A 14,997-nucleotide genomic window follows, 5' to 3' on the forward strand; every position below is an offset into this window, starting at 1 on the left:
GTTGATTATATATTTAAAAATTTAATATTTTATATCTTACTATATAATATAATATTTATTTTAAAATTTAAATCTTTTAAATTTTTTAAAATTATAATTTTTATTATTATTTAATATATATGGTAAAACTCAATAATTAAAAAACCGATTTATAGGATCGCTTGTTGAATCTTAATATTTTAATATGGTTTTTAAAATAACTATTATATTTATAGAGTGAGATACAAAAGATTAAAATATTTAAAATAACTACAAATATTTTGGATTTCACTAAATAAATATAGTATTTATTTTAAATATTCTAATCTTCTATATCTCACTAAATAAATATAGCAGTTATTTTAAACTATTAAAAAATTAGAGTTTTAATATTTTAAATTTCACTAAATAAATATAGTAGTTATTTTAAATGTTTTAATCTTTTATATCTCACTAAATAAATATAGTAGTTATTTTAAAAAAAATTATAAACTTAAAATATTAAATTTTTAAATATATAATCAACAATAATTTGATAAACTCGTTTAAATAAAAAATGTCACTATAAAAAATTACAATTTGAAAATATAAAATTTAAAATACAAATGACAAAATAAGTTTATAATAATTTAATTATTTTTATTATTTTATGTAAAAAAAAATTATTTATTAAGGCCTAAAAAATAATATTAAAATTAGTAATATAAAAAATACTTCAAATTTAATATTATGAAAAAAATAAAAGAAATTTATATAAGGACTAATTTGATTAATTTTAAGGATAAAATTACTTACGTCCTATGAAGCACGGACACTTTGATGAGTTGTCGTGTCTGCGTGTCGGACACATTTTGGACACGACACTCACCGACACTCGTCCGACACGCGTGTCTGCTGTGTCCAAACCGTGTCTCAATAAAAAATAAAATATTCTTCTCCGGACACACTTGGACACACCTAAATACCATCACGTGTCAGCGTGTCTGGTCTTATTTTTAATATATATTCTTAAAATAAATTTAGATATAGTATATATTATTATTTATTAAAATAAAAAATATTTTAAATACTTGATATAATTAAAATAAGGCATTTAAAATAATTTAAAAAATTAATTTATATTTTAATATCAATAAAATATTAAAATATCATTACGATTTATCTAAAAAATACTTTATATTTTATATGTATGTGTGTCCCCGTGTCATGTAAGATTTTTAAATTTGCGTGTCGGCGTGTCCCGTGTCGTGTCGTGTCCCGTGTCCGTGTCAGTGTCCGTGCATCATAGCTTACGTCTAAACTTTCAGGGACTATTTTGATTATAAATAACTTTTTTACACGTCAAGTGACACGTGGCATGCTAAGTGTCACTAACCTGACACGTCAACCAATCATCTTGTGACATGTGATATTAATCTACCACGTCATCATGCTGTTATCATCTAACTAACGGAAGGATCAATTTGACTTACGTTTTATCTGACTAATACGACTGAAAAAAATCTTTTGAGGACTAATTTGAATAATGGGTGATTAGGGACGAATTTAACTATTAACTCTATATTCTAAATAATATATTTTATATTTATATATTTGATTCGGTTCTAATTCTGTTCCAGTTCTACCATGTTGGGTTTTTAAATTTCTGAGCCAATTGCTTAAACCGGTCTGATTTACAAAACCGGAAAAAGTACTTCTCCCATTATTGACCCAATGAGTCAACGACCCTTCTTTTGAATCCCCTTTTATTCATTCCCAAAAATAGTTTAAAAAAAAAGAAGCAAAGGGTATCGAAGAAGTGCAGAGCAAGGTCGAGTAACGACGCCGTTCCTGTGTGAGTGTTTTTCTCTGATTGCGTATTCTGTTGTTCTTAACTTCAGAAATTTTTCGCTGTTAGAATGTTTTTTACTCTTGATTTGATTTAATTTATTGTGTTTTATTGTTTTGGTGTATGAATGATTATTAATTCATCGCGTCGCTGATTCCGCGTTGTGTGCGAATGTTTTCATACCTAAATATTTCGAACAATTTGAGCTGATTTTATAAAATTATATGTAAACGGAAGGGGTGAATACTATTATCCAGAATCTTCTATCTGGTAGAGTTGAAACTGAGAAAAATCTCGTTTCATTTGGAAATCTTCCTTACTGTGTTTATAGGGTGGCACATGTGACTATGAATACTAATGCTTGGTATTTTCTTTGTCTAGATGGAAGCAATTTGCGTTCTGTTTATTTGATATCTATTCTTTACTTTCTTGAATAGTGTTTCTAAGATAGAAATATACAGATATTAGATACATAAACTTCAGTTACTTTAATCATAATCAGCAATGAATGTTAGAAAACATGCTTGCTTTGTTTATTTAGCTGAAACAACAATTTCCTTCTTTAGTCATGTTTGTTTTTGCTAGTGTGAACCGATGCGCACCTGTATTTGTTGACGAAGCTGATATAATTGCTTCTTTTGTTGGTGCAGAGAATGTTTAAGAACACTTTCCAATCTGGATTTCTCTCCATCTTATACAGCCTTGGGTATGTTGTGTTTTTTGAGTCTACATGATTTGACTTTTGAATATTTACTATAAAAAGGGTGAGACTGTAACTCTATTGGTTCCTTATTTTATTTTTAGGAGCAAACCTTTGCAGATATGGGACAAAGAAGGTATGTGCCTTCTGTTACTGTTATTGTGTAACTGTATAAAGTGGTTGGTCATATTTGGATTGGTTTATATTAAAATTATATAACCTTGCATTTTATAAGAAATATGTTGGTCAACTAGGGTCGTACCTTTCTATCATTATTTAACTATTTGAGTTGTGAAAGAATTTATGTGAACTAAGTGCACATGGAAGGAATGGATTTTGGCATTTCCATTGTGTGCAATGTGGTGAAGGAGAATTATTCTGTTCTTGGTTTAGTTTGTCAACTTACTGTGTGTCTCATTGAACTGAAAACCTATGCATTCTAATTCTAATTCATGTATCTGCTTTTAGTTTAAATTTGTGCCTCTGAGGAAAACTCCCCTGCTTTTTCAGATTATTATGCCCACAATATGTCGTAACTGTTGAAGATTACAATCCAAACTTGTGATGTGGATTTGTAGGATTTTGTAATCTCTAACTTCACTTGTGACTGTTGAATACTTGAATATAGTACGGTAGGAACAGATTCTAAGTAGTTTACAACAGACAGAGGAAGAAAACTTAGTGGCTGCAGCTGTGTTTGTTAGAGAGAGGGAGGAAATGGCAGGAAACATTGCTAAAATGTCACTTAGAAGTAAGAGTGATATAATGAGAGTGGGAAGTTTCTGTGTTGTCTAATCATTTGTTTCAACTTGTAATAGAGAGCAAGGCTCTCATTCCTCAGAGTTAGAATTTCCCAATTGTACATTCTAGTGCTCTTGGCGCATTGCCAAGGAATAGGATCCCTAATCTCTTTCCCATTGCTGATACCTCTTCTAACACAGTATTTTAGTAACTATAGAAGTCCTTAGTTTTTTAATTATAGAAGTTGAGTAAAAAGTCTGTTGAAAACAAACAATAAAATATTTGCCAATGAATTTAGGTTTTTGTGTATGGAAATGAAACCTGTTTCAACCTGCTAATTATTATATCAACTTGTCTTTTCAAGGTGAATATGATGTATGACTAATTTTGTCGTGGACCATTTTATAGTTGTGAATGGACATATAAAGCGACCACAGGATGAAGACATACAATCAAATGTGCTGGAAATAGTTGGATCAAATATTCAGTCGACATACATTACATGCCCAGCTGACCCAGCTGCAACACTTGGCATAAAACTTCCATTCCTTGTTATGATTGTGAAGAATCTAAAGAAGTATTTCACTTTTGAGATTCAAATTTTGGACGATAAGAATGTCAGAAGACGATTTCGAGCATCTAATTTCCAAGTGTGTAAGTCTGCCCCTGTTTGCATTGTATGGGTTTCTTGAAAATCTCTTGGCCATTTATTTATTCAATGTCCATTTTACGCATGAGTACTCTATTATTTGACAGAAATTCTAGCTAAAATCTTGGTTTGCCTTGTCTAAATCCAATTGTGGAAGTACATTGTACAAAAAAAGTTCGACTAGTTTGAATAATTCTGCAGGATAAAATTATAATATTATTTAATGTAGAACATGTTTATGGCCCACAACACTTGTTGCAACTCTGCCTAGTTGGATGAATGTGCAATTTGACATTTTTTTTTCTCTTTTCTAATTTATTGATATTATTATGAGGTAAAATATTGCATTTTTGGGTTTAAATATGTTTAGTCCCTATAAATTGTTTTCCTTTTCTCTTTATGTTCTTTGCTGTTAAATGTTTACATAGCTGTTAAATGCTAACTTGTCATGTTAACATTCAATGGAGATAAATTGATGGCAGGGAATGAAACCAGACATTTTAAAATTTCTCATGATCAAAATAAAAATATTTACAGGCAGCAAAAGAAAAAAATCATGAATTTTGTAACTAAAAACTTATTAAACTCTCCACCCTTTTGTTTGGAAGTGGAGGAGAAGAAAAAGAGAAGAGGAGGGGGGGGGGGGGTTATATATGTAACGACAAGGTTTGAGTTTATGTTAGCTCTACATACTAGTTATGAAAATCTTGTAAGGACTTGTGTTGATTTTAAATGATTCAATAGCTTGCTAGAGGCAGTTATTTAATACCAAGCGATCCTTTTTTAGCTCAATGATAATGATGATGATAATTACTACTAAAAAGATATATTTGCTTATTTATACTGTTGCATTTTCTTTGAAAGCAAATCTCAAGGTCACCGGTTTTCGGAAGTAAACACCTTTCATCTTCAAGCATAGATGCCTTATTCTGTATGAATTACTGTTCAGATATGCATCCCAAGTGATGAACTATTTTGTATGTTACAGGCTGTCACTAGAGTTAAGCCATACATTTGCACCATGCCGCTTAGAATGGATGATGGGTGGAATCAAATCCAGTTGAACTTAGCGGACTTCACGAAGAGAGCATATGGCACAAATTATATGGAGACGCTGCGGGTTCAAGTGCATGCAAACTGTCGCCTGAGAAGGATATATTTCTCCGATCGCTTGTATTCTGAAGAGGAACTACCACCAGAATTCAAATTGTACCTTCCGATGCAGGTTAGAGATGCCCCCCATGTGCAACCTTACATCTCTTCTTTCCATCTCATTTGATTCAGGCCTTATATCATTTTCTATTTATCATCCGCAGAAAGCATGAACAAGTCATAGCATGAGGAATTCAGAGCCTGAAGGCGGTCGAGCGATGGATTTTTTTTTTGGAACACTATAATTGCTCTATTTTTCCCCTCTTTGTCAGAAATTAAGCTGTAGTTTGGTTCTGATGTATGGTGATTTATGCTTATATGTGATAGTATCTTGCTAAGAACACAATGATGAATGAGATGCAATCCGATTGCATGAATAATGTACATTACATGGTTATATGAAAGCTGGCTCTGTATGCTTTTCTAATGGGCTGTGTGTGATTCTAGGGTTTCATGAAATAGACGATCAAACACGTTGTTAGTGACATTTGTATAGGGCGAAAAAAAGTTTTGGCCTCTTATGGAATTCGACAAAAATGCTTGCAGATAAAGTTAAATTTCGAGTTCTTGAATCGATGCATTGTCTCGTCTTGTATATGTATGATTGTTCCGGCAGGTTAGGCAGTGTGGGTTGTCAGCGGGATATTTTTCCGGTGGTTTAGGCCGGGCAACAGCTTTAAACCTGCTTAATAAATAATTTAGTATTTGTACTGATTAAATAACAACAAAAAATACTAACAATTGCTGACCCCATAAGTTTTTCAATAAATAAACTTAATTTAATTTATAAGTATCATATGCTATAACTTTATTTTACTTTCCACATATTTATATTATATTACATGACACACCACTCCCATTAACATTATTGCCAAAATGAGTTAAATACATTGTTTATATTCCTGAAGAAAGGAGAGGAATGAGTGAAGTAGTGTTGATGAGGAAGCTGTTCTACAACCAGTTGGTAGAAAAGCCCCATGATTCCGGTGTGACCTCGCGTGGTGCTGCTGTAGTACTCCAGAGTTAATTTTGAGTAATGCTACACATCAAAGTCATTTTATGAACCAAGTCCAATCAAGTTAAACAATAAGACTTGGAGCAATACTAGCCATAATTGATTTTTGTTATGTTAACTAACTTTGTTGGACTTGGTTAACAAAAAGACTTGAGAAAAAGATTCTCTAAAGTAACAATGTTAGTAAAGTGATAAAGTAATGCTTTAATCACTTTTCTATCTTAATTCAATGGTGATTAATAATCTTTAAAGTGACAATACAACTTTAGAGGATCCGGATCCAAAGACTTGGATGTGTAGCATTATTCTTTAATTTTTCGCCATCAATGATCTTTACAGAACCTAGTTTAGGATAACAAGTGGTCATTCCTACAATGTAACCTGACTCATTTCCTGCATTATCCCCAGTTCCATAATTTGCCATTGAGGTACATATAACCCTTCCACCCTGCACAAATCTCAGAGCACAAGCTACGCAACAATATACATTTAACTTCTTGATCAAGACATATATAAGCTTTCAAATTGCAAAACAAGGCCAAATTGTGCTTGACCAAAATATTTTTCACCTATGATCCTAACTTGAAAGGATTTGGATCCTCTAAATTTTGAATTTTACATTAAAGAGTAAAATTTGATTTTTCACCATTTATTTTATAGGTGGGACCAAGAGAAAATATGAGAGAAAAACCATTTAAGGATGAAAGATCAAACTTTACTCTCTAAAGTGAAATTCAAAATTTAGAAGATCTAAATCCAACTTGAAAATATCACACCGGATGATGAACAAAAAAAAAGAATTTAGAGGACAGAATCATTATTCATTACAGGTTGAAATAACAACTTTTCATATGAAGTCATGGCACTAGAAAGTAATTTCCAAATATTAAGAATAACTATTGATCATCACCTGTCCATATAGAGTTGATCCGATTCCACCTGAATGAAGAAATGAAGAACTTTTTCTATCATCTTATGCTGAAAAAATAAACAACTTTTTCTATGGTCACTCTTCATAAACAAGGACGAAGATGATGACTGGTACTAGGAAGTTACTGTCCCCAACCCATTTCCGGCCCATCCCCACCATTGTCCATAACTCTCTTGCCGATGACACCCAATTGAATTCTATTGCACCGTTTTGCCCCAAAGACATCTCCGGTTTAGCCACTGATCTCATCAAATCATATTTTGATAAGGGGTCCATTGAAGAAGCAGGCATGCTGTTTGATGAAATGTCACATAGAGATGTTGTCACTTGGACTGCTATGATTACTGGCTACAATTCTTGCAACCACCATGGTCGTGCGTGGAGCGTGTTCTGTGAGATGTTGAGATACGGGACGCGGTCTAACGAGTTCACCTTGTCAGCAGTTTTGAAGACATGTAAGGGGCTGAGTGCGCTTTTGTGTGGGAAGTTGGTTCATGGGTTGGCTATAAAGAATGGTACTCAAGGGTCATTCATATATGTTGATAATGCGCTAATGGATGTGTATGCCACTTGCTGTAGTAGCATGGACAGTGCAAGAATGGTTTTTGAGAGTATCCTTAATAAGAATGCTGTCTCATGGACAACTTTGATAGCTGGATATACTCATAGAGGAGATGCTTATGGTGGCCTTCGAGCTTTCCGCCAAATGCTTCTGGTAGGTTCCCACTTTTCTTCAACTTTTCTGGTTCCAAATCCATGTTTGTTTTACTCAAAACGATGGGTCTCATAGCAGCAAAGAAAAACAATAGAGAACACATTTTTTTTCTTTTCAACAAAATGTTAAATTGTGTATTCATATAACGGATGCTGTGAGATTTCTACCACTTTGTTCCATCCTACAAAACTCATGTATTCTGTTAAGATTAAGCCTCCTCTAAGGTGATAAACTAAGGAGGTAACCACAATCATTAACCATTTATTGATTAAGGGTAGGTAACCTCTAATTTTCTCATTTTCGAGATAAACTCACCTTAGAGGAACTTCAAGGAAAACATTAAAATTTTTGGTAGAGACTAGCTCAGTATAATGGGGTTTTCATATTTCCTTGGCAATAAACAGGAGGAAGGAGAGCTGAGCCCCTTCAGCTTTTCAATTGCTGTTAGAGCTTGTGCATCTACTGGCTTGGGTAATTTGGGCAAGCAGGTACATGCTGCAGTGATTAATCATGGATTTGAGTCCAATCTTCCTGTCATGAATTCTATACTGGACATGTATTTCAAGTCTTGTTCAGCATGCGAGGCAAAGCAATTATTCTTTGAAATGAGTCAGAAAGATACTATCACATGGAATACCTTGATAGCTGGTTTTGAGACATTGGATCCTAAACAATCATTCTGCATCTTTTCTCAAATGGTATCTGAAGGTTTTAGTCCAAATTGCTTCACATTCACCAGTGTGGTAGCTGCATGTGGTAACTTAGCGTTTCTGTATTGTGGGCAGCAGCTTCATGGGGGAATTTTTCGTAGAGGCTTCAATAACAACTTGGCATTATCCAATGCCCTTATTGACATGTATGGAAAGTGTGGAAACATAACAGATTCACATAAAATATTTAGCCAAATGCCATGCAAAAATTTGGTCTCCTGGACTTCCATGATGATTGGATACGGGGCTCATGGGCATGGAAAAGAAGCTACTAAATTATTCAATGAGATGGTCAGATCAGGTATTAAACCTGATAGGATAGTGTTCATGGCAGTTCTGAGTGCTTGTAGCCATGCCGGACTAGTGGATGAGGGCCTGAGATATTTTAGACTATTGACAAGATTTTATAATGTTGCACCCGATCAAGAGATATATGGATGTGTAGTCGATCTGCTTGGGCGTGCTGGTAGAGTAAAGGAAGCTTATCAACTAATAGAGAATATGCCTTTTAAGCCGGATGAATCTATATGGGTTGCCCTTCTTGGGGCTTGTAAAGCTCATAAACAACGAAGTATAGGCAAACTGGCAGCTTCAAGGGTGTTGGAAATGAAGCCAAATAGGGCAGGAACTTATGTGCTTTTATCAAATTTTTTTGCTGCTGAAGGTAACTGGACTGGTGTTGCCTGCTTAAGGAAGCTTATGAGAGGTATTAAAAATAAGAAAGAGGCAGGGATGAGCTGGATTGAATTGAAAAACCAGGTTTACAGTTTTGTTGTTGGAGGTGAATTTGTTTCTTCAAATGAGCAGATTGTTGAAGTTTTGGAAGTATTGATTATGCATATGAAAGATTTTGGATATACACTTGACTTAGATTGCTTTGTACATGACCAAGAAAATGAGGTTTGAACACAAGCCATATGGTTAATATGTCATTGCCAAATGCTCAGCTGTTCATAGCAGCTCATTTGGTTCAATTCTTGCTATCTCAATCAACTTGTTAATAAGAAACCGGAAAGAGTCCGGCATTTTACATGTTTTAGCAGAGAGAGTTGCTTCGATTAGTTTAGAAAATAGAAATCAACAGAAAATTAATTGGAAGAAGAGCAGGTTATCTTTTGATTAAGTTCTGTTCTTTCTTGCTCTCAGGGACACAAGAATCATTTATTGGAAGAGAGAAGACAAAAGTAGGAAGATGTGGAATCTTTCCAACAGCAAACAAAACGAAAATTGTTTCCTTTCTTGCATTGCTAAGTTGCTAACAAGCCAGGGTCCTAAGCTCTACAAATGCTACAGACTAAAGAGGAAGGCAAATAATGGCAACGAATTTTGCATGAGATTTGTGAGCTAAGATGTTTGCATACTTAGAATCAAATGATATTTGATGCTGATCAAGAAAGATGAAAGAGGTAGTTATTAGTTATTACTGAATAGGGATGACTGTCTCATTCTGATTGTGATTTGATGGGGAAATGAAATTAGGAATCACACTCCTTGTTTTATGCCAATTCATACATGTATACAATGGGTAAAAAATACCCTTCTTGTTACGTGCATATTGCACATATTGTGATTTTTTTTAGCTATTGTTATTAATTTTTTATACTGGATTTTTGATGTTTTAATGATTCAATAGCTTGCTAGAGGCAGTTATTTAATACCAAGCGATCATTTTTAAGCTCAATCAATGATTCAGGCCTTGTATCATTTTCTATTTGTCGTCTGCAGAAAGTCATAGCATGAGGAATTTTAACGTTATCTCCCCTCCAAATCTAATGAAGTTCAATTACTGAAGCAAAACCGAGATAACGAAAGCAATAACAATAAGAATTTTTAATGACAGATGACACTTAGAAAGTAACTCATTCAAGTTTAGCAACATTTTTGGACTTGACATCCTCCAAACCTAGGAAAAATGAAGAAAATCTATGGTGGCGAATAACCAATGTAAGGATGAAAACATTAGCTGCATGAAACACTAAGCTTGCCACCCAAAGCTCTAAGAATACGTTTTTACCCTTGAACTCAAGCAGATAACCCCACATTAGCCAATGGACCTGAGCTCCCATCCATGAAAGAATGCAAAGCATGCCATCCCATTTAAGCTTCATTTTGCTCCATGGTAATATCAGAGGCAACAAGCAAAAGAACCATACAAAATACTGTGCAGTTATCACCTGCAAAATAAAAAAGCATTTATTAGTGCACTCATGGTCTTGAGCATTAACTTAATTACTCTAAACTAGAATAAAATAGCACAATATTCTTTCAAATATTATATATTTTTAGATATTATCGCTTGCAAATTGCAAAAGGTATATTAATTTTATGATTTAAGTGTACAACATAGTTCCCAATATAGACAAAGTTGTGCATCATATAAAGAATCTAATATACCAAAGTCCTTGCAAACAATTAAATGGGAATAAGAACTAGTGGAAAATTTAAGTGCAAACCTTGTTGAATGCTACAAATGCTACAGTCTGAGCAAATAGACAGAATGGCAAATCCTTTGCAAAACAGAAAATAAGAACCAGCTGCACCATGAACTGCGGCAAAAATGAGATAAGCTTCTCCACCACTGAAATATCATAACCATAGTGAAGATAGATGTGATAGAAATAGATGGAGAAGTTGTGCCTTGGGTCTGTTCTAGTAAGGTGGTATAGTAGTGCCTCATGTAGGAATTCCCATCCATATAAATAATAGGACAAACCAGTGAATAAGAAGAAAACCGCTGCCGAAACCAGTCCAAACATCAGCCTCTTCCTTGTAAATATGCATTTTAAGAGATTATGTAACGAACACAAGCAATTCCCATCATTGAGTCTTTCTGCTTGAGCAGCAGTCCAGTTCTTTAGGATAGGTTTCCGATCGGATGGGAAGAAATTTGGATCAAGAACCAGGACAATAGGGATGGCATAAATTATGGGATAGATCCTGAAATGGACAATAAGTCCATACCAAAATGCTGACTGCAACAGATTACCTGTAAAATGTGGGAGGAAAAAGATAAGGCACAAAAGCATACAATGAAGTCTTCAAAAGACATGCAAATATCGAATATTGTATACCTTTTACAAAAATATGTTGCTTTGAAGCATCAACAGAATTTGAACTTAATAATAAAAAATGCAAGGCTCTAACATAAATTATCAACAGAGGAAAGGCAAAAGTCGAATTAAAACGTAGCTAGAAGGCTGTTTTCTGATCCCCTATTCCACCAAATACAACATCAATTATATACTGCAGTTTATTTAGCTTTCAGAATGATTGGAAGGAGATATTTAAAATCGAACAGGGTCAAAAAGTGAAGATTATTATTATCATTGTCCATTTAAAAAAATAAAAATCAGGCTTTTTACTATATACATGTTGAAAATTTGACTTACTATTTTCTTTATTCATTTCTTTATTTTTTTTTATTGATTCTTGTCATTTTATTGAAAGTTAGGGATCAAAATATTTGTGAAGAGTTACCGAAACGCAGAATGTAAAACCTATTTGTGAAAACTGATTTTTCTTATATCAAGATAAATGACCAAAATATAGCTACCAGTGGATCAAACATAATAGCCACATGTTAGAACATAGAAAGGATTACAGATTAAAAGATTGACAATCTATACCCATTACACTATTTACATCATAGAGAAGTAGAACTGTACCTTTCATAAGACAGATAATTATCCACAATATCATGGCACAAACAACAGGTTCACAGTTCCCACGTGTCCCTATGGTGAAAGTAAATGGATTGAAGAGCCATGTCATGACACAATAGTTGCAGAGTTTTCTGGGTACCTTCCTCTGCTGTAGAATAAAATGGATAAAATATCCCACCAGCAAATCTGCATTTTAGACATGATATTTATGGTTAGGTCTAACGTTTGGAAAATTATTCAACACAGGATTTCTATAAAGAAAGTTAATCTAGACTCAATTTAAAGTAGTTAATTACAAACGTTAAAATAAGGGCAATACCAGGACTGGCTCAGAGATAGGAAGAAACTAGAAAGGAAAAAAAAAGGTGTAAAATTGTTATTGTTTATTCAATTCAGGGATCTGACATTCTCTACAAAAGAATAACCAAATGATAAAACATCTCTTCTTTCAACCTTATCCCTTCTGTTTATTTATACTAAATCCTAACTAAGCATTTATAACTAAGAGGGGCCTAAAAAGGAAATTTCTCATAATTGTGACTCCAACATTGTAATAACCATATTTCTGATGCAATAAGCTATAAGATATAGTTCCATCTCTATTTTGAAAGAATTAATTTTTATTTTTCTACTTCCTATAAAAGGAAAAATTGGCTGAACAAAAAAAAGAATCTATGTTAAACATCATCTAATATACACTACATAAGACATAATTATCTGCACAAAACTAAATCCATACCTGAAGCTGAGAAGATAAACTTTCCCCAAGATCGATGGATTAATGAATTAGGAATGAGAAGAAATGCAAGCAAGGGGGAATAGCGATATGTGGTCCTCTTATAAGGGGAATCACCCGAAGCCATTAAAGACGCAGCATCAGAAAATACTAGGTAATCAACATCGGTATAATTAACCTCCATATGAGCATCTTGCCACTCTCCATATATAATTAAAATAACACGAAAAATGGCAGAGAATAGAAGCAGTGACGTAAAATCCAATGATCGCATAGCTGAAAGATTAATCATGCTGACAAATTAAAAAAAGATGGTCAATGGTAACACAGTTAATCAACTATACATCTTCAAGTACACATAAGGTTGCCTCAGATATCTTAGCAACAAGCTGAAAACATTGACTTCGCCATTATCATTATGGCCACAGTGGATTTTAATAGAAGATGCTACCTTTGTCTCTTCCAGATGATTTATCATTTCTTGTGGCACTGTGGAATCCAATTAGTATAACTAGTAATTCAATCAGTTCAAATTTGTCATGATTTGATTCTGTTTCAGTTTTGTTAATCAAGATTGTTGGTTTAAATTTAACTAGTATCACCTTCAGGATCAATGGACCTAACATCGCGACCTATGGGAGCAGCCCTTGTACTAGATGTGAATCAGAGAAACTATACGGAAATAAAGTTGCACCTTGCTAACAGCTATAACTTTAGAACTAGTGGTAATAACTCATTCCAAAGTGCTTGTTCAAAGTTGCACCCTTGCTAACCACTATTGCTTTCTATTGGCATCAAAGTGCTCTTAAACTTGCAGTCTTCTGTCATAGTTAATCGGCAATTGGAATAAGGCAATGTAGCTTAAAGTTCATATATATCCAAACACACCCAGGCATTTTATCAAACAGTTAAGGTGCAATTAAGAAACAACTTTAAGATGAGAAATTGAGAATAGAGAAATGAAAAAGACAATTCAGTTTAGAATGTTATGTAACTGGGATTACCTGAGAATTTCAATAGATTGCTATGGCAAATATGAGGATCCAGAGGAGCCTTTGGGTTGGGTCTGCTACTTCACCGTCAACGAAGAGGAACGGAGGCACCAAAGCGCGACATTAGCGACGGCAACCTGGCGGCTTCGGACAAGGCAACGACAACCCAGCAACGGCGGAGCTTTCACTCCGGCAACGACGCCATTTCGAGTCAACGGCAGCGAAGAGGAACGGGTGGGACGAAGCAGAAGGGGCCTTAGGGGGTACACAGGGAACCAGTAAGGGTGGGTCGGGTTTCAGGGTATATGGTTTTGGGCGGGTTCCGGTTGTTCGAGCCGGGTATCCATGCTGGCCCAACGCCAAGCCCAAAACAAAAAATTAAAAAAAAAAAGAAAATAACGATTAATGATTTAGAACTGCTCAAAGATAACCATAAAACTAAAAAAAACTTAAACCACGCCAAACCATTACAAAATAAACCAACCCAACATAATTTATCCGCACTTGTTCGACCCAAGTGTTTTTTTTTATTTAAATGTATTTTAATAAAAAATAAAAATATTTTTTTAAAGAGACTTAACACACTCAAATACAAATATGTCAACGTGTTTAATATTATTTTTAATCTATATTTTTTACATAAATTTAAAAATAATATATATTATTATTTATTAATATAAAAGATTATCTTATATAATTTATATAATTAAAAAAGATATTAAAATATTTTAAAATAATTATGATGAACTAAGTTCTACTTTGATGATAGGAACTTTTGAAGAATTCTTGAAATATAGAAACTCAGGTACAGTTAACTTTATGTGAAGTTAATAGTTAAGAATCGTTAGATGACAATTTAGTCAAATTTATTAAATTATTTAACAGTTCTCAGCTATCAACTTCCCAAACTCATAAATATGGCTTCTTCCAGCCTAAGTGAAGCTAGCAAAAGATTCCTTAGAAATGTTTGTTACTATTGATTGACTGAGGATGTAAATGATGTTGCTGAACTTTGAACTTTAGGTTATACATTGATTATTTGGATTGTGGTTAGTAATTTGTTTTTGTGTAGGGGGGGGGGGAGGGGGAGGAGGGGGGGGGAGGGGGGGGGGGGTAGGGGAGGGGGAGGAGGGGGGGAGGGGGAGGGGGGGGGGGAGGAGTGAGGGGGGGGGGGGGGAGGAGGGAGG

The 14,997-nt window shown here is 34.0% G+C and overlaps 3 protein-coding genes across 5 annotated transcripts; 2 read left to right on the forward strand and 1 right to left on the reverse strand.

The window, feature by feature from the left end:
* Window positions 1-1,686: 1,686 nt before the first annotated feature.
* Window positions 1,687-5,473, forward strand: BUG22 (cilia/flagella-associated protein). Its single transcript, XM_016324439.2, has 6 exons — window positions 1,687-1,813; window positions 2,458-2,513; window positions 2,612-2,643; window positions 3,657-3,898; window positions 4,886-5,122; window positions 5,214-5,473. The coding sequence occupies exons 2-6, from the start codon at window positions 2,461-2,463 to the stop codon at window positions 5,220-5,222; spliced, it is 573 nt and encodes a 190-aa protein (XP_016179925.1). The 5' UTR covers window positions 1,687-1,813; window positions 2,458-2,460; the 3' UTR covers window positions 5,223-5,473.
* A 1,410-nt stretch (window positions 5,474-6,883) lies between these two features.
* On the forward strand, window positions 6,884-9,967 carry LOC107622509 (putative pentatricopeptide repeat-containing protein At1g56570). Its single transcript, XM_016324433.3, has 2 exons — window positions 6,884-7,710; window positions 8,115-9,967. The coding sequence occupies exons 1-2, from the start codon at window positions 7,096-7,098 to the stop codon at window positions 9,324-9,326; spliced, it is 1,827 nt and encodes a 608-aa protein (XP_016179919.1). The 5' UTR covers window positions 6,884-7,095; the 3' UTR covers window positions 9,327-9,967.
* Window positions 9,968-10,223: 256 nt separating this feature from the next.
* LOC107622510 (GPI mannosyltransferase 1) lies at window positions 10,224-14,090 on the reverse strand. 3 transcript variants are annotated; one of them, XM_016324436.3, is made up of 5 exons: window positions 13,823-14,090; window positions 12,822-13,094; window positions 12,086-12,268; window positions 10,874-11,406; window positions 10,224-10,594 (listed from the first exon to the last, which is right to left on the reverse strand). In XM_016324436.3, the coding sequence occupies exons 2-5, from the start codon at window positions 13,090-13,092 to the stop codon at window positions 10,280-10,282; spliced, it is 1,302 nt and encodes a 433-aa protein (XP_016179922.1). In that variant the 5' UTR covers window positions 13,093-13,094; window positions 13,823-14,090; the 3' UTR covers window positions 10,224-10,279. The 3 variants fall into 3 exon arrangements, with proteins under 3 accessions (XP_016179922.1, XP_016179920.1, XP_016179924.1); XM_016324434.2 differs by having other exon boundaries at window positions 12,822-13,111; window positions 13,823-14,087; XM_016324438.3 differs by having other exon boundaries at window positions 12,822-12,968; window positions 13,823-14,069.
* Window positions 14,091-14,997: the final 907 nt, after the last annotated feature.

Source organism: Arachis ipaensis, chromosome B10 (assembly GCF_059453495.1).
Source record: "Arachis ipaensis isolate K30076 ecotype BB chromosome B10, ASM5945349v1, whole genome shotgun sequence".
In the NCBI taxonomy this organism is placed as follows: Eukaryota; Viridiplantae; Streptophyta; class Magnoliopsida; order Fabales; family Fabaceae; genus Arachis; species Arachis ipaensis.